Below are 25,474 nucleotides of genomic sequence, written 5' to 3'. Positions count from 1 at the left end.
AAGTGAGCCTGAGTGGTGTGTGTGAGAGCCGCAGCAGCCTGGGCGGAGCAGCGTGAGGCGTGTTCACGTCTCTGTAAAGCCACGCCGCGTGAGGCGGCAACATCAGCCGTGGCGGTGGTGAACTGCAGGTGCGCGGCGCCGGCTGATGCTTTAAATCTACCACCTGCAGAGCGCCGCGGAGCAACGTCATCTGCTAAATGATGTGAATCAATTATCACACCCAGGCTGCCAGGCTGCGAGCGCTCGCTGTCAGTCTGCCTGATCATCAGCAGCTCAGATAAATAACCGGATAAAAAGAGAGAAATAAAGGGAAACAAGCCTTAATGCAGTTTATCTAAAGTAGCATTCCTCCATTTCACGCCCTCTTCCTGTTGTCCTTCTCCTTCCCCTGACGCTGTGTGTGTGTGTGTGTGTGTGTGTGTGTGTGTGTGTGTGTGTGTGTGTGTGTGTGTGTGTGTGTAGGCGTGTGTGTACGTGTGAGCGCGGCCTGTGAGTCAGGGTCGGACCTTGAGGTGTCTTCTTCAGAGATAAACGTTGAGGCGAAGGTGCTTATCACTCGTTTATGATGAGGAGCGGGGCGAGGGGGGCGAGGGGGGTTAGAGGGGGAGAGGGGGAGAGGGGGATGAGGGGGAGAGCGAGACGAAGGTGAAAGCGAGCGAACGTACAGAGGGGAAAGTCGAGTCACGGACGGCAGAGTATTCCTTTTTTCCACCATATTGTTTGGCGTCTAATTACGGCGGGGACGCAGATGCGAGCGTTCTAATGTTTCCTACAAACTCAATTGTGTCATAATGAGGAGGAGAAGTGAAACCATTTCCACTCCCAAAGCTGAGGACGCCGGCGAAGGCCTCCATCACAATTCTTCCTCCCTCCTCCTCCTCCTCTGGGCGGATATCAACCTTATGATAACATTGAGAAAAGCATCTACACGTCTCGACATCTGACTGCGTCTCAGCTCAGATTGCTGCTTCTTCCCCCAAATAGAAGAAGAGAAAGAGAGAGAGAGAGAAAGGTGAGCGACGTCGGGGCGCGTAGTCAGACAGCTGCGCGTTATCAACCGTGAAGCCGCGCTCTTTTATTCACGCCCGTCAGCCATTAAGACGCCAGCTTCATGCTCCACGCGTCAACTTATCCTGTCAAACTGAAATACGACCTTGAGAGCGAGAGAGCGACGCCGCCACCAGCATCCGCTAATTCCGTCTTTTGGCAGAGCGTAAAAAGCGTGGCTCCGTCTCCGGCGTCTCCCTGTGATTTGTAGACTGACGGGTCAAAGCCAAACGCATGATATCTTTTGAATTTCAGCCATTTGGGGGTTGTTGTTGTTGTTGTTTTTCTTTGCCTCGGGGAGATCAAGTTAAAAACAGAGAAACGGCTGAGTTTTCAATCAGGCAGCGTTTATGGAGCGATAAAGGAGACGCCATCAAACAGGAAGCAAAGAATCTGAGCCGCCGCACGTTGAAAAAAACATCCTGCAGATAAACGAGGCGGCCTCGCTCGACTTTCTTCAGGAGCCATCTGTCACACTCTCAGAGGTTACACCAGTTCACGGCTTTGATGAAGACTACACGCAAACGCGAGAGGAAGGAAGGCGTCTGCGTCAATCAACGCTCTGCAACGACGACGATGATTACCGCTGAAGAAAAAGGCCGCTTGTTGCTGTTAAATAAGAGAAAAGAGAGAGAGAGTTTCATCTTGTTGTTCTCTCTGGTTTCCTTTTAGCGTTTTGTTGTTTTATCTCTCCGCCTGTTCAGATTTGTTTTTATACTTTTACAGGCACTTTGTTCAACCTTTTGAACAAATTTTGAATCTACTTTATTTTACTTTACTAAATAAATTTGTCTGGACCTTCTTCTGCTTCTTGTTGCATCCTCATACTCAAAAATACAAAGAGTATTAGTTTATGAATGCTAGGGACGAAGAGCGAGGCTACAAAATGATTTTTGGAATATAGAGTGTTTACTTGCTATAGGTTACCGAGTTCTATTCTCTCATTACACAACTCAAACACACATTTTATGGCTACATGATGTGATCTGATGAAACGCTCTCTGGCTCCTCCTACTGGTGGAAAGAAGGCTGCGACCGCTTTCAGATTCTAGAAACGGGAGGCGGGGCGAGATCCCATCGCAAAGTTCAGCGTCCAGACAGGAACGTGACCTGGACCCGAGACCCGGGTGCTGATTGGTTCCTGACCTGAGGAGGCGCCGCATCACGACGCAGACCTGAGCCTCCTTATAACCATAATAAGGCAACGGGGATGAAAGCAGACTCTCATCCAGATCAAGTTCTCCTTCTGCCCTCTGCGGGTTGAAAAGGCGTTTAGACTAAAAGAAAATGTAAATTATAATCACTCCAACATTTCAAATTGGCTTTAGGCGTCTGAGGCATCGGAGGACGCGACCTCATCTGAATACAAATAGGGTTCTACCACAGTTTGGAAGACAGATTCCTCAAATGATGAATACTTTATTAAACTGCGCTTAAGAGATAGAGGAGTGGGACACCCCTGCCCCACACACACACACACACACACACACACACACGCTGCCCTCACTGGCCCGCTAAAGCTCTTTTATCTCCCGCTTCACCCCCAGCTGAGACGTGGAAGGACTTCGAGGGCGTTCAAACTAACACTCACTGAGTCAAACGAAAATTCAGAGCAAACGAATGTATTTGTTTAAAGCAGCTCAGAGGTCAGAGGTCAAACAAGCAAGCGTTTTGTTTTATGTTGTGTTTAGCATTTTTTCGTTTGGTTTGTTTTTGAGAGCAAGGAGAGGGCGAGCGCTGGCTTTGACTTGTTGGCTTCCTCCCTTCCGCCCTTCCCTCCCTTCCTCCCTTCCCTCCCTCCTTCTTGGCTCCTCTGCAGATCATCATTCACCTCATTATCTGGATGAAATGACAACATCAGCTAATATCGTTGCTCCATCACAACGCGTCACAGCTACATCAGCCTGTTGTGATCAATCACTCAGAGTCGTTGATCGTATCCAACGCCGCATGTGATTTCACATCAACTCCAGCTAGGTCTCCATGGCAACGTTTGGCAGCGTAAACACAAAGCACCCGTCCTGCCTGCTAATTGGTTTTGCTCGTAAACCTGCGGCGGAAAAAAAATCAAAGAGTCTCGGAAGCAATAAATGATCCTGATGCACTGATTGTCGTTTGACTGATTGAATAAAAGTGCAGAGCGCATTTGAATCGCTGGAGTCGTCCGTCTCATCCCGAGTCCTGCAGGAGGACGATCGACTCGGCCCCCGAACGCTGCCAGCTGGAGTGAGCATCAGAACGCAGCTGAAACAACCTGTGCTTTCTATAAAAACACGTCTAAAACATCACGCTGTGGTCAGAGTGTGTGTGTGTGTGTGTGTGTGTGGTTTCTGCCTGACAGCTCGCAGGGTCGGGGGAAAAACCTCTCAAGCTCCGTTAAATAATTAAGGCGCTCAGTTGGCGTCTTCGCCCGGAATTAAGAGCGAAAGCCACAGACGAGCGTGTCTAAGAGCCGGAGCGACACGTCCTCCGCACGTTTCTGACAGACGCAAGACGAGAAAAACGCTCCTTCACATCTTCAAATCCGCCCCAAGAACAGATCAACCACAGCAGCTAATTACAGACGGCCAATCAGCACAGAAGCAGCAGAGCGGAGCAGAGCAGCATATGAAGGAGATCCTTCACTCTCCCTCAGGTAAACACGGAGGCGCGCTGTCACTTTAAGACGCCACAGCTTCAAGCGTGCCAGGCCCGCGTTGCCTTTTTCCCGCCCAGGTCGCGTTCTGTCGCCGTGACGAAGAGCTGCGGCAGTTTAGCTTAGCGTAGCGGTGGGTCAGGTGACTTCAGTCCTCCCTGAGTGATGATGTCATTACTGATCAGCATCGCCGCTCTGCACAAACACAAACACTTATGAGTGCAATGTGCATTAGACACAATCCAATCTGTCTGCAGCGTATTAGTGTGTGTGTGTGTGTGTGTGTGTGTGTGTGTGTGTGTGTGTGTGTGTGTGTGTGTGTGTGTGTGTGTGTGCAGCAGAAGAAAGAGCCTCAGTGGAATGGCTGGGCGCTGGGCACTGGGCTGGCACGCCGTCACACACACGCGCACACACACACACACACACACACTTCATTACAGGCCTGTTTACCTGATTAACTGCACTACATTATCAGCTGCACAGCACTCAGCCACTGTCAGAAACACCCCACTCCTAAAAAGCTCTCTCACTCACACACACACACACACACACTCACACACACACACACACACACACACACACACACACACACACACACACACACACACTCTCTCTACCAGCTGTTTGAAGACACCGAGTGTCAAAGACAATAATTCTGTTTCCACCCGTGAGATTTGAGGTGAATAATCTTCCTCAGCAGAGACGATGGCAACAGAAAATCGCCAAGGAAACAGAGGTCGGAAATGGAGGTCAGAAATGCAATTTCCAAGAGGAATGTTGCATCTTTTTGTGAGATGTTACAGCGGTAGTGTCATGTGACAGGAAGTAGCGTAGGTCCGATGCGTTTTCCACAACAAACAGCAGAGGGCGGCGAGGAAGAGGAGGAGTTTCCACTTCTACGTTTGATGATACAGTTTGTCCCTCACAGAGAATAACATTGTGATGACCTGTCGTGTTACACAAGTTAGCAATCATATCAAATAAAATAAGGAAAAGACAACAGAAGAAGAAGAGAAGAGAAGAAGAAGAGAAGAAGAAGAAGAGAAAACGCCCGGAGCTTTTAAGGGTAAGACGAGACCGAGCCCTCACACATGATGGTGAGGTGGAGGGTAACGACTTCCTCCCTCTTCTGTCTTGCCGACGGCACTGCGGGATGTTTGAAGAGACGAAAACACACACACACACACACACACACACACACACTCTTTCGGCTTTGAGCGTTGGAGTCTTTTGGAGAACGATCGAAGCTCAAACAAGCACAACCACAGAAGAAGGATCGGCTTATAAAACCAGCAAATAAGAGAAAATCCATACGTGCCTCGTTACTCTGGGGGTAAATAAAGCGGAGGGGCGGTCGTTTCCCGTTTGTCACCGCAGCTGGACTCCATGTTTGCGCCGTCGTCCTGCTTCACCTTTGCCGCTTGTGCCGTTTGTTTTCGGGCCGCGAACCAAAAACAGAGCCGCTTGATTACAATGCAGAGCACACAGGAGGAACGGTTTGGCAGATCAGAGACCAGGCCAGAGGGGAGCTACAGGGGGGGCCAGGGCTCAGGATCACACACACACACACACACACACACACACACACACACCTGCACCAGGGCATTACTGGCACAGCACACACACACACAAACACACACCAATGGCGTTTCAAATTGTGTTTGAAAATACGAGCAGAAAACAGCAGAACGGACGCAAAGAAGCAGAAAATGATGCAGTGATACGTCATGTTCTGTGCATGCGTTCAGCCATACACACACACACACACACACACACTGGCTGGCTGGCTCCCTTGCTGACACGACATCTGCTTGTGTGATACCATGCAGACCTCTGATCACAGGTGCTGTCGTGTCTCGTGGGCTGGGTTAAAGATGACATGCCAAGCAGAGCGTGTACGTGTGTGTGAGAGAGAGAGAGAGAGAGAGAGAGAGAGAGAGAGAGAGAGAACCTGGCACATATACGAGGTAGAAAGCAGTGAGCTAGGTAACAGCGGCGTCGCCCGTTGTGATCTTTGATCTCCTCTGACACGATGAAATGCGTCTCAGGTGGTATTTCTGTGCTGGTAAACAGAGCGCAGAGTCTCAGGCCTTTGAGCTCCAACAGAGAGAGAAGAAGAAGAAGAAGAAGAAGAAGCTCTAAATACAACTTGTTTCTTTTAAGGAGAAACAAACAATCAGACTGGGAGCTTTATGTAGGAAGATGATGTCATCGTAGTACAGAAACATCCCTATGAAGAAGTCCTCAGTCTAATCTAATGTGAAAGAATAATAGAAGTGGACATGCTGAGGATGTTTGCAGGTGTGTGGAGCTTCATGATATCTGAAGCTTTAGTCTCTTCCTCATTAAAGCTGAATACATTACAGCAGAAGCTCGACAAGTTAAATATAAACGTTGTGTGTGTATGTTGTGAAGGATCTGTGAGTCCTGTGACGCCGCGTCGGCCTCGTCCTCCTCTGCAGCTCCGCACAGCAGAGGAGAACGTGACACACACTCGCACGGTTTACTACCAGAAGACGGTGGCGGAATGAGAAATGAGCGCAGAGACGGAGACAAAAGGACGAGCTGCTGATGACCAGAGGAGCAGAGGAGCAGAGGACAGAGCATGACACCCACATCCTGCTATCATTCTATTAATTAAGCAGTAATTCCGTCAAAAAAAAACAAAAAGGTACAATCAACTAAGACAAGAGAAGAATGAACATCGTTGTCGTGGCAACTGTGATGTGTTGACAGATCTCACGGCGGCCTAATTGTGTTGACGTTACAGGTCTGAGAGACTTAACGGAGGGGAAACTCTCACGCAAATTGACACATAATTGCATTTCCGTCCGAGTTGATATCAAATATTGGATTAGATAAGTCAACAATGAGGCGCGTGGGCCGCCCATCTCAGCGAGGCGTTCAGGAGCAGCGGAACAAAAGAGCGCATTTGCATTCCCGGCGGAAAGTTGCCAGCAAAGGCCGATTCATTGTGATGTAAATGCGGCTGTCACCTTTGTTACTGCGCGCCGCCGCCGCCGCCGCCGCTCGCTTATCATTCCACCTGCGCCTCACCGGCACGAGCTGCTGCGACTCTGTGTAGAGTAACGTGAACGCATCTCCGCTGGGGTTGCTTCATATGGTCTCCAGGGGCGACGCTTCAAAGCCAACTGAGCTGCAGAATCTGTTGTAACGGCACGACTGATGTGCTTCCATTCACCGCTTAAGTGTTTCACGCCGACGCTAAATAAGAGAATGTGGAATAATTATGGAAAACACAAATTGATCTAATTCATTAATTGTCTCGGTTGGTAATCAGCCGGAGGAGAAATGAGGTCGTTGTTTCAGCGGACAACACTGGAATTGAATGGCAGCGAGGGTCAATTTGGCAAAACTGTGGACGCTTTTAAAAAATCTATTATTTTAGTGATAAACCTGAAGAGTTCTGAAGAGAGATTTGCAATTTTTTGAATGGAGTTTGAGAAAGGAAGTAAAGCCTCAGTGGTGTCAGAGTCCGGTCCCTTGTGTGAACCTCCATCAAACCACGACGTCGCCGTGCAGCAGGAGACGACGGCCGAGAGGAAACGCAGCTTTGCTCAGTACAGGTAAAGAAAAAAGATGGGGGTCAAATGGGCGATAAGAGAGAGAGAGAGAGTGTGTGAGGATTAGCTGAGATACTGCAGGTCTGGATGCTATCAAAGGGACTCGACCCCCCGGTCTCACTCTCACGCCTCCTGCCTCCATTCTGACCCTCACCTGTGTGCTTTGTGTGCGGCGGAGAAGCACGAGGTCGCCGATTCCTGCTGCAAAATTGAGACTCTTCACTTCATGCTACATGACGGGGGTTAAGAGTTCAGCCATGTGTGTGTGTGTGTGTGTAGGGGGGTGGGCTTTTTCTATGTGGGCTCCTGCGTCTTTGCCACCGTGTGGAGCCGGTCCAGGCGGTTAAAGCAGCCGGTCGGGATGCCCCAGGGAGCCTCCTGCTTTGATGGTGTTCCCGGGCATGACAGACTGGGAGAGGAGCACGGGGCAGGCAGAGGACACAGAGGAGGGATTATGTGTCCCAGCGTGGGATTTGGACTCCTCGGCTGCTCTGAACCGGCCGAGGATGGAGGATGGAGGAGGGAGGCATGAATAAATGACTTGAATGCGCTCCAGGAATGCTGCTCTCCTCCAGAAGAGGAATTATTAAAGCATATAGACGCAGACATTCCACAGATAAGTCATCACGCAGCGCAGACGGGTGATTTGATGCAGGTTCATGTGAGTTAAAGTTCCCAGACGCCACAGAATCTGAAGGTGGGTCGTATTTTCCGACGCCGCTCGTTACATTTAAAGCTCATTCTGTCACCATAACAACAACAACAACAACAACAACACGCCTCGGAAACAACTAAATATAAAAAAACACAACAAAACAAAGCAAACAAATAAATCGACAAGAGTTCTGAACCGTGAAACGACATTTCACGGTAGAGAGCTGCGTCTGCCGTGTCAGCACATTTTACAACAACTGCCCCCCCGCCCCCCCGTCTCTCTCTAGCTGAAGGGAGGGAGAATCAAAGTGCTGGAGCGACTCAAGCTTGGTTCAATAGCTTCATAGCTACACGGAGACATACATGACCAAGCAGGCTCAATACCTGTGTGTGTGTGTGTGTGTGTGTGTGTGTGTGTGTGTGTGTGTGTGTGTGTGTGTGTTAGGACACGTGGATTAGTGTTTGTGGAAGGTCACTGAGCCACACTGGTGCAGTTTGAATGGGCGACGCTACAATGCTGCTTCTCTCCAGTGCACACAGCATCACACACAGCATCATAGGGTCAAGCTGAGATGAGGTTTAACACACACACACACACACACACACACACACACACACACACACACACACGTATAAGTACTGTATATGTAGGTAAGTACAGTCTAACATAGCCTTGGTGAAGACAATATGAGGTTATGTACACAACTGTCGGTGTTTTCCAGACGTTCTCTTCCATTATCTGACTGTTTGATGCGTAAGTCGGACATATCGCCAACTCCACTCCACTTAACCGCAGGTTGAAATATGGCGAATCAATACAATACCCCCCACACACACATCACGCTATACCACGGACAAGATGTTCCAATATGCTTTTAATCTATTATTTATAATGTGGATAGTGAACACGTGCTTCCATGTTGTATTTCCTTTAAAGATTGATGTTCCTGCGGTGTGATCGGTACCAGAGGGACGAGCTGGATCTCTCTCTCTCTCTCTCTCTCCCATCAAGAGCCTGTATCACACAGGCTGATCCCCTTTCTTCTACGTCCTTCTGGCTCAGCTTTGTCATTCTGTCGTCCTCCAACTCCTACGGTCCCACTTAACTCTCAGGACAGTCATTATTCCTCCTCTGAGCACACTCGCTCGCTCGCTCGCCCGCTCACACACCTCCAGCTCTTATGAAACTACTTCAAACCCTCTACTGAACCTTGAATCTCTGTAAAACAATAAAATAAAGATAGAAGCAAGGAACAATCTGAGCCATGGCCTGGTAACACTTTCTCTCTCTCTCTCTCTCTCTCCCTCTCTCTCCCTCTCCCTCTCTCTCTCCCCACAGCTCTAGGTGTCCCCGTCTCCTCCCGTCTCATAAAAACTTAATGTATTCGAGCTCTTAAAACTTAAGACAAGGCGATCCAGTATCACCAACGCACGACTTCAATGTCTCTCCAGAACTTTCTTCAGTAGAGAACCTCCCCCCCTCTCCCTCTCCCTCTCTCTCTCTGAATCCGACTGAAACGCCGAGCAAAGCTTCCACAAACGCTCCGGCAGGAAACGTCCCGAGTTGCACTTTATTCTCTTTGATCTCGACTCGCTCTCGCCTCCCTTTGGCTGCGCCGCTGTCTACTTCCGAGGCAAAGCTCCTGTTTGTAGACGCCATCGCGGCCGTAGGTACACAATTACCACAATCACGATTCTGAAACTACCAAAGCTGCTTCCATCGCTTAATTAACCTACACAAGCGTATCGACTGAACTATTCCTGCAGCCAAAACACAAAATCGAGACCGGCTCTCCTCTTGGGCGTCGAGTCAATACGCCCCTCCCGACAAAACCAATAGAGGAAACACTTAAAGCTCAACCGGGGACGAGGGACAGAGCGGCGGGAGTGGCTCACCTCGTTCACACGTGCTGTCCCAGAAGCCGGTGCCGGTGCAGTCGCAGACGAACCGGTTCCATCCCTCCTTACAGGCGCCGTTGTTCTTGCAGGGGTGGCTGTCGCACTGCTTCCCCGCCTGCTTGCTGCAGGACGACCTGATGCCGGTCATGTTCTGAGACTGGGCTATCTGCCGGATGTCCTTGCTGCGCCCGTCGATGAAGAGGTCGCGGACGCAGCCCACGTAGCCGTAGTTGAGCATGGCGGTCCACAGCTCGGTGGGGAGCACAAGGCCCGCCCGGTTTTCCGGCAGGCCGCCCAGGTACAGATCCCCCTCCAGGTCCAGGATCTCGTTTTCCCCGCTGGCTGTGAAAGGCGTCCTGCGGCTGTTTACCGAGATGATGCCTGGGAAAATAACGATCCTAATATTGATATAGTGCTGCAACAAGATGTAACTTAACATAGTGGGATGTCAGCTCGGTGATTCAGCTGTCACTCAGCGACATAATGAGGTGAGCCGCCTGATGGATGTGTGAGCAGAAGTGATACGAAGCTGCAAACCTGTAAAAGGGGTTAAAGCAGAGACCAAGTGGCTCTGCAAACCTACAGTTCCCTGCTGTAAATTGCTCGGCTGGCCTGTTCTGTCTCCTCTGTGCTCCACTGGACTCAGCACCCAACAGAATTACCTCAAGGTCACTGTACTTCACCTACAACGGCACACAAACTCAGCCCCAGATACCTTCAAGAATAACTTTCAGCCTATGTGTCGCTGAGAAGACGAAAAACAAAGACGACGGAAACTTCTGATTGAGCTGAACTCCAGCGTCTGAATGTGAGAAGGTTTACAACTGAATCATCACAAACAATTACAGAAACCAATCAATGCCACCGCCGCCGCCGCCACGAATGCATTTGTAAGGAGAAGATGCAGTGACGACAGATTCTCTCATCTGTATTCCTATCTGACGCAGCTCCGGAGACTAAATCCTCACCGACGCTTCGTTTGCTGCCGGGGGCGACACATTATCCAAAACATTGTGTCCTGCATTTTTGTTTACATATTTATCAGGGTGGTTTACGTTTAGAGTTCTTCCTGCGCCGCCTGAGAGCTCAAAGGAGAACAGGAGCGGGTTTCACAAACATGTTAACCTCTTCCTCTCACGTCTTCTCCTCCTTTAAGGCCTGGGCCCTGCCTGCAGACCCTCAGTAAGGTCAGGAGATGAACAGATCACTTTTTAGCAAGCGGCCCAAATTTAGCCCATCTGTCTGCCTGTGTGTGTGTGTGTGTGTGTGTGTGTGCAGTAACCGGAGCTGTGGCATTATGCTTGCGTTACGTTCACCTTGCAGCCAGATTGAGCGATTTTTGCCCCCGGAGTGCTCTGTGGACAAGAAATTCAATTCGCTCGCAAACCCCCATTAAGATTTCACTCAAGTCAGAAGTGTGATTATACCTGTTCTTAGCATCCCTCAGTCTCATATCCATATATCTGTCTCATTCCTCTTTCTCCCCCCTGAAAATCCCACTTTCCTGGCCGCTATCGCGCCGGGGGCCGAGGCGGTGATTAATCAAAGCGCGGCGCTGTGACACGCGGCTAAATTGGCTGCTCTAACCTGATATATAACAGACTGCAGCTCACACTAACACACCCGCTCCTCTGGAGGATGCTACCCTAACGCACAGACCGCGCTGGGTTCGCCGCTTAAGGCAACAGAAGTTTCCCAGCTTTCTCTTCTTCCCTCCCTCCCCCCTTCCCTTTAATATCATCTTCCTGGAATACTTTGGTCGGGTCCCGTTTTGAGGTCAGAGGACTTACAGATGGAACACGGCAGAGGGAAATGGAGTCTGTATCTATCTACAGAGAGTTATGACCTGATATCAGTAATCAATCACCACAAAATGACCCTTCTCAGAAAGATTATGTCACCTTGGAGGGAATAAGCTGGAATGTGAGGTCGCTAAGGTAACAAAGCTTCTGTCGCATCGATGTTTGATAAACAATTTAGGTTTTTTTTAACAATTCTTCCACCAAAATGTAACTTTCTCAAGTGAAACCGGTGAATAAATGACGCGGCCTCCGTCTGAACGCCTCCGCTCCCTCGTCTATTATCCACCTCCTCGTAAAACAGCGTTCAGCTAAAAGTCCTTACTTCCTTGAGACTGGAGTTCAGTTTCCCGGTTGAAGCGATTCCGGGCCCATTCCTGACAGCTCATTACAAATTCTATAACTTCTCTACTTTACGAGCCGGGGCGAGAGCGAGAAGCAGTCGTCAGCGAAATCGACCTTCTATTTTCTACCGGTGGAGGAAAGTATGTTGGTTGAGTACTTAGAGAGGTTAAAAGTAGCAAACGAATCCAACTAACGCCTCGACAGCTCCGTAGTAACAAGTTCTCACAGTACGTCTCCTCTTCCTCACCTGATCGCCCGTCTCTCTGGATGTCCACGTGGTGCCAGCCGCCGTCGTTGACCTTGGCCTGGGTGGCTTTGACCTTGATGGTGCCGGAGCCCATGTCCAGCAGCAGGTACAGCCCTCCGTCCAGCAACTCCACCGCAAAGAAGTCCACCTTGTTGTTCTTCTGGCCCTTGGCGTCCCTGCGGTCCTGCTGCTTGCCGTGGGTGAAGAGGATCAGCCCGTTGGGTTCAGACGTCCGGAAGTCGAAGGAGATGGAGCCCACGCGCTTGGTGTTCCACTTGGGCAGGGACAGGTAGGAATCCGGGGTCTCGAAGTTGATGGGGTCCAGCGTGGGGACGTTCTCGCACTTGAAGGCGATGTCGCCCTGGAGTTTCATCTTGGGGTCCACGATGCGGGCGAGGCGGGAAAGCTCCAGCCTGATGTCGTTGTTCTTATACACCACCTGGTGAAGCAACGCAGGAGGGAAGAGTTCTTATACAGAACTCCTATAATGAATTCATGTTATTCAGGCAATTAATATGATAATAATCTCACACAGCCTTCAATGAGCTCAGTGCAGAACAGATCAGAGATGTGTGTGTACAGGTTAATAGATAGAATACATCACCTTAATGCATCACTCTACCCTCCATACTGTCATATTCTAACATAATACAGTGATAATATTACACATCTCCTAAGCAAAGACACAGGGATCAATAAAACTAATATCTTCTAAAGGTGTGTGCGGCACAATTTGTCGCTCCATCATCTCATGTGTCAGCTTCAATTTGTCCGTTACTGCACACAGATAGGCGTCTGATTGAACACCTGCCCACTGCGTCGAGTGGGATTGTTGAATTATTAGTGAGTCTTCCTACGCTGTAATCTTCAAAAGAGGTGTTGAGATGGAGTATCTGCCTCCCCGGGGGAATAGAGCCAATATCATACACCTTTACCCACTATACATCTGCCTCAACCCCCTAATCCATTAAACCAGAAAGCAGCTACACATAACAGTCAAATACAACGAAATACCAGAGAAAAAGAGGAGAGGAATATTGTCAATTCCAATCCATTCAGCCGGAAAATTAATGGGGTTTTCTTCCCCCCCTGCAACGGAAGACGGGCCTTTTCTGGTATATAGGGCAAAGTGTGTGTGTGTGTGTGTGTGTGTGTGTGTGTGTGTGTGTGTGTGTGTGTGTGTGTGTGTGTGTGTGTGTGTGTGTGCAGGATACAGCAACAGTGTTAGAGGGAGCACAGCTGTCAGCTAACAGATTTTCACTGCTGTGGGATTACTGATAATCCTGGAAGATTTGACAGTAAATCAACACAGGTGACCCCGAACGGAGAGAAGGACCGAGGAGATAAGGAGGGCAAGGGAGAGAGAGAGAGAGAGAGAGAGAGAGAGAGAGAGAGAGAGAGAGAGAGAGAGAGAGCAAGAGCAAGAGCAAGAGAGAGAGCAGAGAGAGAGAGAGGGAAAGGCAGCTCTAATGCATGTATAAACTCAGTCATGGTCGCTGTAAATACACTTAACAACCCTCCTAATCGCCTGAACATGACACACAACATAATGTGGCCGGTGCTCCACAAAGTGTGAAGTTAATCTACTGTAAATGTGCCACACGTGCTTAATGACGTTAATTTCACTTTAAAAAGGAAAAACGTTCCTGCGATCGCTCCAGACTCCCAACGACAAAGTCTACAGCTAAAGCTAAAGCTACAGATGCAGAGGACACGCCTGGGAAAAGGGACACGGATTCTCCCTTTAGGTCAAGACGTACAATGTATTAGAAGCGATGCTGACTGGCAGAATGAACTCAGTCGTACAGAAAACGTGCCGGTCGTGTAAAAGTCGCATTTCTCCTCCGGGGTTTTAAACATTTTCTGTGATCCATGATTTCTCCGTTCGTGTAACTTTGCCAAACTCACTTTGTAGTTTATCTTTGCGTCCAATTCTGTTTGATTTCACCACGCTCATTTGACTTCTTTGAGCAAATCCAACGCTTATAAGCTCCGTAACAACTTTCTGCTGCAGAGCGAGGGAACAAAGTGAAACAAGGAAAGAGGAGGAGGAGGAGGAGAGACGCAGCTTCTCTGTTTATTTACACGGATGAGTTTGCTGAGGTCAAGCTGGCAGAGTGCTGAGGAAGAATAATTACAGTGTGTGTGTGTGTGTGTGTGCTGAGTCACTGTGCGAGGCCTCTGTCACCGTTGGATACGCTCTGTTCTGACTCTGACAGCTATTATGTGCCTCATACTTGACCTGTGAAACCTCGCTCTTTGTCATGGAAACTCTTCACAAAACCAACTCTGGCAACTCAGTGTTACACAGCGACGCACAACTCTTACCATCAAGTAGCCCCCCTCACCCACACACACACACACACACACACACAAACACACACCCGCCTCCTCCCAGACGGAGCACTAATCTGTTTTGGGATTATGATTTTTGTTGTCCGTCCTGGCTCCAGTCTGATCAATACGGTAATCGAAATGGCGTTATAAAAGAGGAAGTGACTGCTGAGGCGGCGGGTGCCTCATCTTTCCCTTTGTTATGTCTGTGTTTGGCTATACTATCCTGCAGCCTTATGGGGCCCATTCATAACACACACACACACACACACACACACACACACACACACACACACACACACACACACACACACACACACACACACACACACACACACACACACAGGGGACTGTAATGACTCCATAAAGCCAGGATCCTCCGTCTCTGCCCCGGGATAGTGTATTGATCTGCCGTGCTAAAGCAACAGGGGCAGGCAGGGTGCAATCGCAAACACACACACATAACCATGCACACAAACACAAACACGCAATCTTCCTTACTAATCTACTTCAGATCAGTGCTCCCGTCCTCTTGGCCTCGGCCTCAGCAGCTGTCAGCCGCTGATTTAACTCCAGCATTAATGAAGACGCAGAGTAATTCCAATGAAGTAAAGACACACACACACACACACACACGCACAGACACAGAGTGGAGTGCAGCTCCATGACACAGTGGGAGTAAATATTAGAACAAGCTAATAGCTAACCTGACATCCAGATCATCTCCAAACACACTCACACTCACACAGCTCTGTTTCTATCAGTCTGCATGTGCTCACCTGTGACCCAAACAATCAACAAGCAGACATGGCTGCTCACTGGCACCAACACACTCTTCTTCTTCTACTACTTCTTACCGTGCAGTGTAACCAGTTCTGCACTTCTGCCCTCTTCCGGTTTGGAGTGTGACTAACATTTTACTTTTAATCCTGCGTGTGCAAAAGATCTCTGTCTTCACTTTAAAGTTCTGAATTCAAGCTTTCCTGTCGGTCCTGCTCATATCGTCCTATCATCATATCATCACATCATCATCATTCCCTGGTTGTTTAGATCCCTTGAACCCCCTGCAGCCGCCGTCGCCGCCGCCGCCGCCTCTGCTTCTTACTCTGCATGTTTCATCTCTTCCTTTCCTTCCGGCTCTTTCCCATTGTGCTCTCAGATTAGCGATAGCGATCTCCTGGAAGTCGACCAGCCGTTTCGCTAAATCTGCTGTTATTTTCCGAGCCTCTGCTTTGCGTCGCCGCGCCTGCTGAAACGCGCCTGAGGGCCGATTGGACTCTTCACGCTCGCAAACAAGCTAAAAGCAGTGCCCCAGATCCATACTTTAAACCAACAGGACACAGCACAAAGCTATGTAGGAAGCTTCACAAAATACGATACTGCTTCAGGTAGAACGCAAAATAAATACATCCTACACTATTCTGTATAACTAAAAGCCCAGTTAGACTCATGAACAGCATGGACTTGATGGAATTGGGGCACAAATGAAACACAATCATGTTCACCTCTAAGGATTTGCAGGCTGTGACACTTGGCGATGTCTCCAAAGCCCCGCTGCCCTGGAGAAAAAGCTTATTTTACACCCTGACAGAATGTGCCAAAGTGCTCGATATGAACACAAGGGGCACGGCGACGCTGCTGAGTCAGCAGGCAAGGCTCCCGTGGCGGCCATTTTATACTGACGGAGCTCACTGTGTCACCTTGTAACGCCAAGCTTCAACGCCACACATGCGTATGATTTTTAAAGCCAATTGTGAAGCAAGGCGGTCAAAAAGCTTCTGTAGTCTCAGTGTAAATACAAATGAGTGCGTTTGTAGTTTTCCCTACTTTTCTTTGCATTGCAGGGAAACAAAAACGGCCGATTTACCGCTTTGAATATTCTGCCATTCTGCCAAAGGAACGGCAGAATGGAGTCAGCGTTGTGTATCGTGATGATTAGCTTCAGAGCAGCATGTGTGCTCGGCGGCCCGTGAGGCGCTAATGTGAGATCTGCTCACGAGTGCAATTCGTGGAGTGGAGACGGCACGACGCTGCAGCGGGGGAAGTTGTAATTCAGCCAGACGACGAGCCAAGGAGAAGGTGAAGCTGTTTTTTTTTTGTAATTATGTCATTTGTGTTAAATGGAAGGTTACTCAGCAGAGAAGCACAAAGGGCCTCAGAAATTGGATGAGCAGGAGTTATAATGGCTGCTTTGCTTTCACAAGAGTGAGACTCACAAAAGAGAATCTGGTTTCATATGAAAATCATTACTCCCATCACATCCTATCAGCTATCAGAGCCCGACTCTGCAGGACGCCTGATACACATTTTGGAATGTCTGGCAGTGACTTCATTATTGTAATATAATGATAGAATAATTCATGACTGTTAGATCTGTATTTGAATATTCGGCCACCAAATTTTGATGTCTAACTGAGGATAATAAGGCACAATCACACCGTGTGGTGTTTGATAACGATGGGAGGAGTTATGGGGATCGGCAGCCAATCACGGGCCGTTTCCAACATGTCAGTGTTGCCTGGTTGGTTGACTGCTTTACTACGTCTATAAGCCATCTAATAATACACTACTGCAAAGTTTGTACCCGTCCATCATTGTTTGGTCTCTATGGGAACATTTAAAAGCTTCATAATTTGGAGGACGGGGTGACATTTGCATTTTGTTTCCCAGGGACGACGCCTGAACACACTGCGGTGACTAACGCACAACTCATGACGACAATCTTCCTCTCAAATGCCAACTCTCCGCCTCTTGTCCTCTCTCTGCTCGCTTCATCTCTGTGTGTTTCTCCTCTGCACGGCTCGGCAAACATCTGGCCGGCGAGTGAGCGATCGTGGTTTAGGTTCACGTGAATCATCGTGGCTCACGGGGGGGCAGACCAGCGCAGTAGGGACGGAGCCTCATCGTTGTTGTCATTTGGAGTGCAAAGGAGGATTTGTTCACTGCCGCGTCATTATCTTCATCACTGCGTCTTCCTCACCTTTTGCTCACCTTTCCTTTCCTTTCCCTTACCCCCCACAGTGAATGTAGATAAACACACACTAACAATCCGCCTCCGTCGTCATCTGAAGTGCCCCGGCTACACATCACACACACTGAGACTGAAATAATGAGGCACTCTGATCCCGAGCAACGAGCCAAGCTCAACTGAATCATTCTCTCATTATCGGAGGATATTGGATCCAAAGGAAGAGGTGGAGGGGGCAGGAAAGAGAAAGAAATATGGTAAAGAAGAGCAGGAGAGAGTGAGAGAGGAGGAGAGGAAGAGCGATTCATACGCACACACAAAGAGAAACAAGGAGAGGGAGGGATGATGTGAATGGGAAGGTGTGTGTGTGTGGGAGAGATGAAGAGGAGGAGGAGGAGGCTCTGAGCTGCAGATGGCATCACGCCTGCTTAATGGAGCCACGTTTGATGAGCAGTTGTGGATCTCAGAATGGAACCAGGACCCACCCACTGTGATTCACCACGGGCCTGTTCAACCAAGCCTGGCACACACACTGACTCACTACAGAGATGAAGCAGCCCTTTAGTTCACACCAATCAGCCCTCTGTTATTCTACCCATAATAAAATAACAATAGGTTTATAAAATATTTCTTCTTATCCACCCAAAGCCTTCATGTCATCAAATTTAATTAGGGAATAAAATAATTAGAAATCTGCAAACTGGTGCTGTCTGGGCTTTGAGAGAGAGAGAGAGAGAGAGAGAGAGAGAGAGCGAGAGAGAGAGAGGGTCCATGTGTTCTTTGCCAGTTGTGTGAACACTTTATTGGTGTCTAGTATAAAAACATTGGCGCTCTCTCTCTCTGGCACTGTGACAGATTTGGTTGTGGAGTTTGTCACATCAGCTGAATCGGTGCAGCTGGTGCACACACACACACACGCACGACCGAGCCCTAATCCAAAAAGGCCCGACTATGAAATCATATCCCTGCCCCCCGGCCCCCCGGCCAGGCCTCGTTCTCCCAAACATATAAGCGGCGATGTGAAGACGCAGCACAGATGCAGCCACGGCCAAGCTTGATGCCGTTTCGGAGACTCGGGCCGCCACACTTTAGAAATCAATGCGATGCAATTTTACAGGTCTGAGGAGGCGAAGGTCTCCCTTTACAATCAGCACCGGCTGGAGCAGGCAAGGCATCGAGAGGGAAAATGTAAATAACAGCATACTTAATATATTCTTGGCTGTGCTCTGCAAATACATAATAAATGTCCTGGAAAACAACAAAGCCTTTTTTGTTGATATCACAGGCAAATATTTCTCTTAGTTTGCGGCCCGTTGGGAGGCGGCTTCACACTGCGCTCAAGCTGATGCTGCAAATTACATGTGACAGAAGCAATTTGGGGATGTTTCCTCACACACAAACCCCAGTAAAAGTTGTGTATTATATTAAACAAGGGAATATTGAAAATCAGATACTTCCCCCCGGGCCGCCTCAGCAGCTTTAATTGATAAAGGAATTTTATTTTCTTCCCCTTTCACCTGTTTCACGCTGAGCAGGATGGATGCTGATCTGTTTATCTCCACGTCTAGCTCAGCTGCCCCGCCTTGGTTAACACTAGGGGAGGATCTGAGCCCAATTTACTCACAAACCAGGCTTCTGCATATCAGCAAACAAACTAATACAATTGCAAAACGCTGCACCTATAGTTTCAAAACTGTCACCGGTGGGAAATTGAAGCAGATCATGAGGAAAGTGAGGTAATGGGAAAGACTTACACCGTCTTACATACGCTCTGAGCCACATTTCACCCATTTTGAGACTTCAGAGCAGTTAAAACATCACTAATCTTCAATACACAGGGACTGTTCTGGATCAAGTTTGTACTTCCAGCACGATTGGAGATCAAAATGTCACGTCACACATTATAGAATACAAGAATAACTCATTACCTGTGTGTTGCTGAGTGATACAGTGAAGGGCGAGCCTATGGATGCTATGTAAGGGTTAAATAAGTCACAGTCAGGCGTAGAGGACAGTAACCCCCCCCCTCCCACCCTACCTCTCTGAGGCAACCCATGAAATTGTTGCTGACTGGAGATCCAGGCAGGTCGGCTGTGCTGGGGCTCCCACCCACATAGAAGAAATCATCGGAGCCCAGCATGGTGTAGTCTTCCTGGGTGTAGCCTGTGGTGGTGAGGATTCCATCCACGGAGATTGTCACCTGTTGAAGGGTAACACATAGCCGAAGCCGAGCCATTACACTCTGGGATGTGACGGCGTGCCGTCCAACAAAACACACCCGCTTCCTTGGTCTGCGTTCTAAATAAGGCATTTGGACTTTGGGTTCCACACCGAAGTCGGTTTGACATTCACAGAATCATTTGTTACCTGTTAGAGGTCATTTTGGATCAGACAGCGTTTTTATTTGGTTAATGGATTTTTTGTTATAGGTTTCACAGGACAGGTAAAGAAAATATGGCACAGGCATATTTTCTTTATCTTTGATGGGGGTAAGAGAATGGATTCAAGGTTTGGTTCTGAAACTTCAGGTTGGGGAGGGTTAGTACAATGTTCAAACCAAGGACAAATTGATTGCACTTGTCTTAGGTTTCGGATTTATCTGGTAACTGCAGACACGCACATCTACACACACATATTAAACACTCACACACATACGGACGTGCACACGCACGCCTACAGTAGCACTCATATTCTCTCTCTCTCTCTCTCTCACTCCACAGCCTCTCACTCTCTCCTCTCTCTCAGACGTCTACATCTTCACATCCACGTTCATGCAAAACAAAGGGAGGCTTTTCACAACACATCAATGTGCAAACAAAGGTTCACCACAGTTAGAAGGCAAATTAAAGACATTTAAACATGTAGGGGAGTAAGTGAATCAATGGAGCCATACAAAGCCTGAGCAGGGGTGCAGAGGAGGAACATGCGTCATCAAGACCGGAGCCCATATTCATAAACACAGGATCTCAGAATAGCTGCTGCTGATCTTTGGATTCAGACTAGAGCTTGACACATCCGTTTCAAACCCGACAGGAACCGGACCGTTCGTGTCACATCAGGCTAGATTGTGACAGAGTCGGACTCAGGCCGTGTTCCAAATTTCAAGTCTGGGTTCAGTCTGCTGGCCAGATCGCGCCTGTGTTCTTCAATCAAAAGCGAAGCTGAAAAAAGCGAATATGAACGGGCTGACAGGTCCATAATTCTTGCCAGACTGTGTGAAAAATTGTACATCTAATGGTTTCAGACGGAGCCAATCAGTGCGCCTGATCTGGAGTTTGAGCAGCCCATCAAATCCATTGCGGCGTGCTGACCTAGTCGCACTCTATGAAAACAAACGTGGCAGCCGTGGCAGGATGGAGATTTGGTCGCGTGTCTGAAGCTGCCGTCTCTTTTGGTGCATTAAAGAACCGACAGACTCCCTGTCTGTCTGTCAGGCGGGTATAAGGCTTTACAGAGCCTGGGTGGAAACACTGCCCTCTGCGATTTGCACCTTCGGTACAAAAACCTTCGTACTGAACTTATTACCCCGACCTCAGTAGGGACGTGGAATGTCCATTTATTCTATTTTTCAAGTGCATTTACTGCAGTTATTCCTCCAGCGAGGGAGAGAGTGAGCGAGTGTATTCTGGTGCCTTTATGATTCATGTGTACTGACATTGAGTGAGTAGTTGTTAATAAAACAGCGTACTGCAGCAACCTTCTATTCCCTCCTTTTCAGTTTTCAGGGTTTTCAGTGCAGCTGGATTAACAACCAACAACCTGAGGACATTCTTGACGCCCACTCACTCCATTTACAGTAATAGGCACACAAATAAATGCAGGTGTTTTAGTGGGAGTGTAATCATTTTTTGAGCATAAAGGATTTTTATTCATGAAAGGCAAATATTGATTTTCTACACAAACTACAATAAAACAGACGGTGGAGTAAAAAATGTAATATTTTCTCCAGCATTTATGTCTGGACTCGGAATCTGAACATTATGGAATGCGTCCGGCCGGGTCGGGTCGAGTCGGACCTTGGCGGCGGTCTCCAAACAAACTACAGGTCCAATTCAAGCTCTAGCTCGGATGTCATGGAAACACTGCTGGACCGGTAATCCCAGATCAGTGTGCTCATTCTCAGAAGGTTTATGCATATGGGCCCGGGGGTAAGAGTGTGATCAAAGCCAAAAACACACAAATACCATTTCACCAGCATGCCATAAAACACACACAGGGGAGGGCAGGGTGAGAGGAAAGGTGATAAGGTGAGAGGTGGAGGGTGAGTGAATTGGTGTTAGTGGTTATTATGGGTGAGGTTATATGAGTTTAGGGGAGTGGGAGGTTCCAGGTCAATGAGGGTAATGTGTGGGCATGCCATGCGCCATAGTGAGTTGGAAACAACTGTCAGAGCTCCCGCAATGCAGGTTAAGGGTCATTGTTTTGGTATTTTCTCTGTTAGGGAGCGATGTCGAAGTTGAGAGCTCCATCTTTGTTGGAATTGTGGTAAGCTTCTGTCAGTTCTGGACGACAGTCCTCACAAAAAATGGGGACTTTTTTGTGAAAAAAAATCAAAGAAAAAGTAAAATTGCCCTGACAAAGGCAAAGAAGTCAAATCAAATAAGGTTTTTTTTTTTTTTCTTGACTTGTTGGAAATCTGCGGTAATGTGGAAGAAATAAGGGAAAAAAGTATAAGTCATTGTGAAAAAAAACAGGATGGGGATTGTGGGGTAAAGAAGGAGGTTGTTGGCAGGTCAGGGAAGAAAATTGGAGAAGAAGCGAAGAAAGAATTGCCTGGTAATACAAACCCATCTCCTCATTTTTTGATAAGAGTGTCTAGGATGGAACTCAAAGAGAACGAATAAAAGAAGAGAGGGGGAGGGGACACACGGCAAACCCAAAAAAAAGACAATAAGAATGATATCTACCAGACAATGTAGTTTGTTTACCATAGCGTGTCCAATGCCTGATTGCTTTCCAGAAAAAGGGGAAGAAAGGAAATCAAAAGAATAGTGAACAAAAAAGGTTGTTAATAAGGATGGACAGAAAACAAAAAAACAAACCCAACGATGAAGAGTTAGGATGTTAGTTAGTACATTAGTTGGTTAGATATTGGTTAGTAGTAAAAAAAAATGACTTATCATGGATGAGTTAGTGTTGTGGTAAACAAACGCTACACGCTTTGTTACAGATTCACAAATGTTAAGGGAATTTCACCATCCTAGTCAAATTTTCCACGTCAGACCAAAGTCGAACCCTTTACCAAACGCTACGGCTAGAAATTTGTGTAGGATGGCTTAATTGCATTAAACCCTAACAAAGCCTGTAGTGTTTTTTCACCCTTAGTCTAACAAAGTGTGCCTTTCAAAGAGGAAAGGAAATGAGAGTGAAAGAAAGAGCAGTAAGAAAGAAAGAAAGAAAGGAGAGAGTAGGCAAGCAGCCCTTAGCTTAGCTTAGCTTCTTAGCTTCTAACCCCCTAAACTGTGTGTATCCTGGTGGGATTTGAAGGTACAGCTAGTTGCTAACCTTACTGTCAGGAAGTGTCAGGAAACAGGCACTTACTTGTTCGGCATAAATGCTGCCTCGCCTTGCAGACACACTAAAGGTCCACCAAGGCAACGAACTGTAAAGAGCCACATTGCTACGGCTAATCTCAACATCTCAATATCCCGGCGCCCTGTTAGGGGATACGGGAATATCACCCCGGACAAATCGCTCCTCCAAACAGCAATACAAGCTAATCCTTATCTACATTAAGAAAGTGGTAAACAATTTCAGACAAGTAACAAATGGTCTTATATTTCTTTAGACGTAAACGTATCCGTACCTTTCAAAAGCGCCATGAAACGCTATGAAGGCCTGGGCTATAAATACTGAGTTAATGGACAGACTGAAAGCCAAACACACTCTAACTGGCTTTGAAGCGAAACTCTATCGTCTAAAGAAAAGGGAAAAGTGTTCCTGAAAAGAGCAACACAGCGACAGCGCCTGACAGGAGTGCCAGCTGAGAGGGATGGAGAGAAAAGTACAAAGAACAAGTATCAGGTAACTTTAATTAAACTCCAATTCTTCGCATTGATCGGAAGACACTGCTGCCTAGACTGAGCTATTAATCACATTTACTGGAACTGCTTTGCCCTTTGTGTCGTTTACTGAGTCATTTAGCAGAAGAGGAAATAATGATGAAGTGGTGTAAAACGATGATTCGATGTTGATATTATCAAGATAACCCAAAATATCATGACATCTTTTTTTTATAAAAATGCGTCTGAACTGTGGCAAATGGAATGACAACCAATCAGAACAAGGTGACATTCTTAACGCCAGCTCTCTCAAAAAGCTCTTGGAAGCTGCTAATCTATAGCAAAAATCCGCCTGTCTCCAAAAAATCCTTCCATCACCGTTACGCCGATTACCTGTCTCAGGTTGCGCGTCACTTTGATGTCGTGCCAGGAGTTGTCATTGAATTTTCCGTTGACTGGCTCCACGATGGCCTCGAAGGCCCCAGAGCCCAGATTGATGACAAGGGACACGGCCCCGTCCTTTAACGCCAGGTTGACATAGTCGGCGGACTTCCCCGTGTGCAGGAGGAGGCCGTTGCGTTGCCAGGTCTTGAAGGACAGCGTGATCTCGTCGCTGCTGCTCTGGATGGGGTTCTGCGACAGGTCATAGCAGAAGTACTCCGAGCCGCGAAAGGTGGCCACATTCTCCTCCCTCGCTGCAATGATAAGAGAGAAGGCACAGTGTTATTTTGAAAGGTGTGTGATAAGGCACTGGGGGACGTTTGCTGAGGATTTGAAGCACTTTTTCCATATTTACCAGGATTCATAGATTGATTTTTCCCCAATGACAGGAAGTCTTAAGTAACTGGCTTTTTGTTGATCGGTCCGGAGCAAAGATTTCATTGATATAACTCATACTTCATGTGTCCATTTACATGATCAACCCTACTAAATACCCTGCAGAATCAGAGACTGCGGCCCTTAGACTCAGCACACGGAGCGTCTCTCTGCACTCTGTCACATTTATTGCATGAAATGTGAGACAATCTTTACGCCACCTTCCACCTCGGACGCTGCATCAATCATTGTGTGGCCTAAATAAAGAAGTAGAAAGAGCCACGGACGCAGAGAAGGTCACATTGAGTCACAGACACACACACAGACACACACTCACTGCTGCTCGCCATAATTACAGCTATGATAATCCCATCATTGGGCTCTGATCATAAAAGCCAACCTGTATGACCATGGGCTTGGGTTTCGGGCCTGGGCTCCCAGACAGACAGGCTACTTATGAAGGAACACTATTCCCCCTTAATGGTGTGCATAAATCAAACGTAGCCCGATTTTACAGGTTTATATCACCCCGCCGCTGAAAACTGACTTCCTGAGCCCTTTGTTTTGTTCTTTTAAGGATCGACACATGAGAGAAAGGGGAGACAGAAAGTGTGAGAGGGCAAAAATAGAATCGCTGTTCTGTGGGAAACAGAAGACAACAAGAAAAGAAGGAGTGGATCAGAGGAGTTATGTTTCCCTCTGATCTGTGATGAAGTCCTTTACACTGTTTTTTTCCCCGGCTGTCTCTTAAACGCCGGCCGGCACTCTGCGTCTGAAACCCACCTCAGAAAAGATTGGATTCAATCTCAGCGAATTCCGAGCCGGTAAAACTGGATACAATGACACAGAGGCAACGCTGGTCTCAAGGATAAGCACAGCCGATCCCTATGGCAACAATGAGGTCTCATTTCATTTCCTCTGTTTCCTACATTTTCTGCTGTGTAGCCGCGGCGACGCCACAGAAAACGCGATTGAGAAGGAGGGAGGCACGTAAAAAAAGAAAAGACACGAGACGCAAACACGGAGGAAGTGAGCGAGCGAGCATGAGTGCGGGGCCCGCGGGTTAGTTGGCTCGGCTCGGGCTGTGTGTAAACATGGGGGAGCGGCATTGCAGCGCTGGCAGAGGATGGAAGGAGAGAGAGGA

General features: G+C 48.0%; 1 protein-coding gene across 1 annotated transcript in view; it reads right to left on the bottom strand.

The window, feature by feature from the left end:
* Positions 1-24,209, bottom strand: part of LOC142990394 (neurexin-3a) — a gene marked incomplete at both ends in the record, with an annotated part of 41,244 nt that extends 17,035 nt beyond the window's left edge. The window contains 5 exons of the mRNA XM_076140179.1: positions 9,817-10,200; positions 12,211-12,649; positions 19,551-19,712; positions 22,441-22,464; positions 23,908-24,209. Coding sequence (XP_075996294.1) covers positions 9,817-10,200; positions 12,211-12,649; positions 19,551-19,712; positions 22,441-22,464; positions 23,908-24,209 — 1,311 coding nt within the window. The remainder of the gene's footprint in view (positions 1-9,816; positions 10,201-12,210; positions 12,650-19,550; positions 19,713-22,440; positions 22,465-23,907) is intronic.
* Between the last annotated feature and the right edge of the window lie 1,265 nt (positions 24,210-25,474).

The sequence above is a fragment of the Genypterus blacodes genome, unplaced genomic scaffold (assembly GCF_046128005.1).
Source record: "Genypterus blacodes isolate CSIRO-AG114 ecotype Tasmania unplaced genomic scaffold, CSIRO-AGI_Gbla_v1 ptg000524l_1, whole genome shotgun sequence".
In the NCBI taxonomy this organism is placed as follows: domain Eukaryota; kingdom Metazoa; phylum Chordata; class Actinopteri; order Ophidiiformes; family Ophidiidae; genus Genypterus; species Genypterus blacodes.
This window is presented reverse-complemented; position numbering and strand designations above follow the sequence as displayed.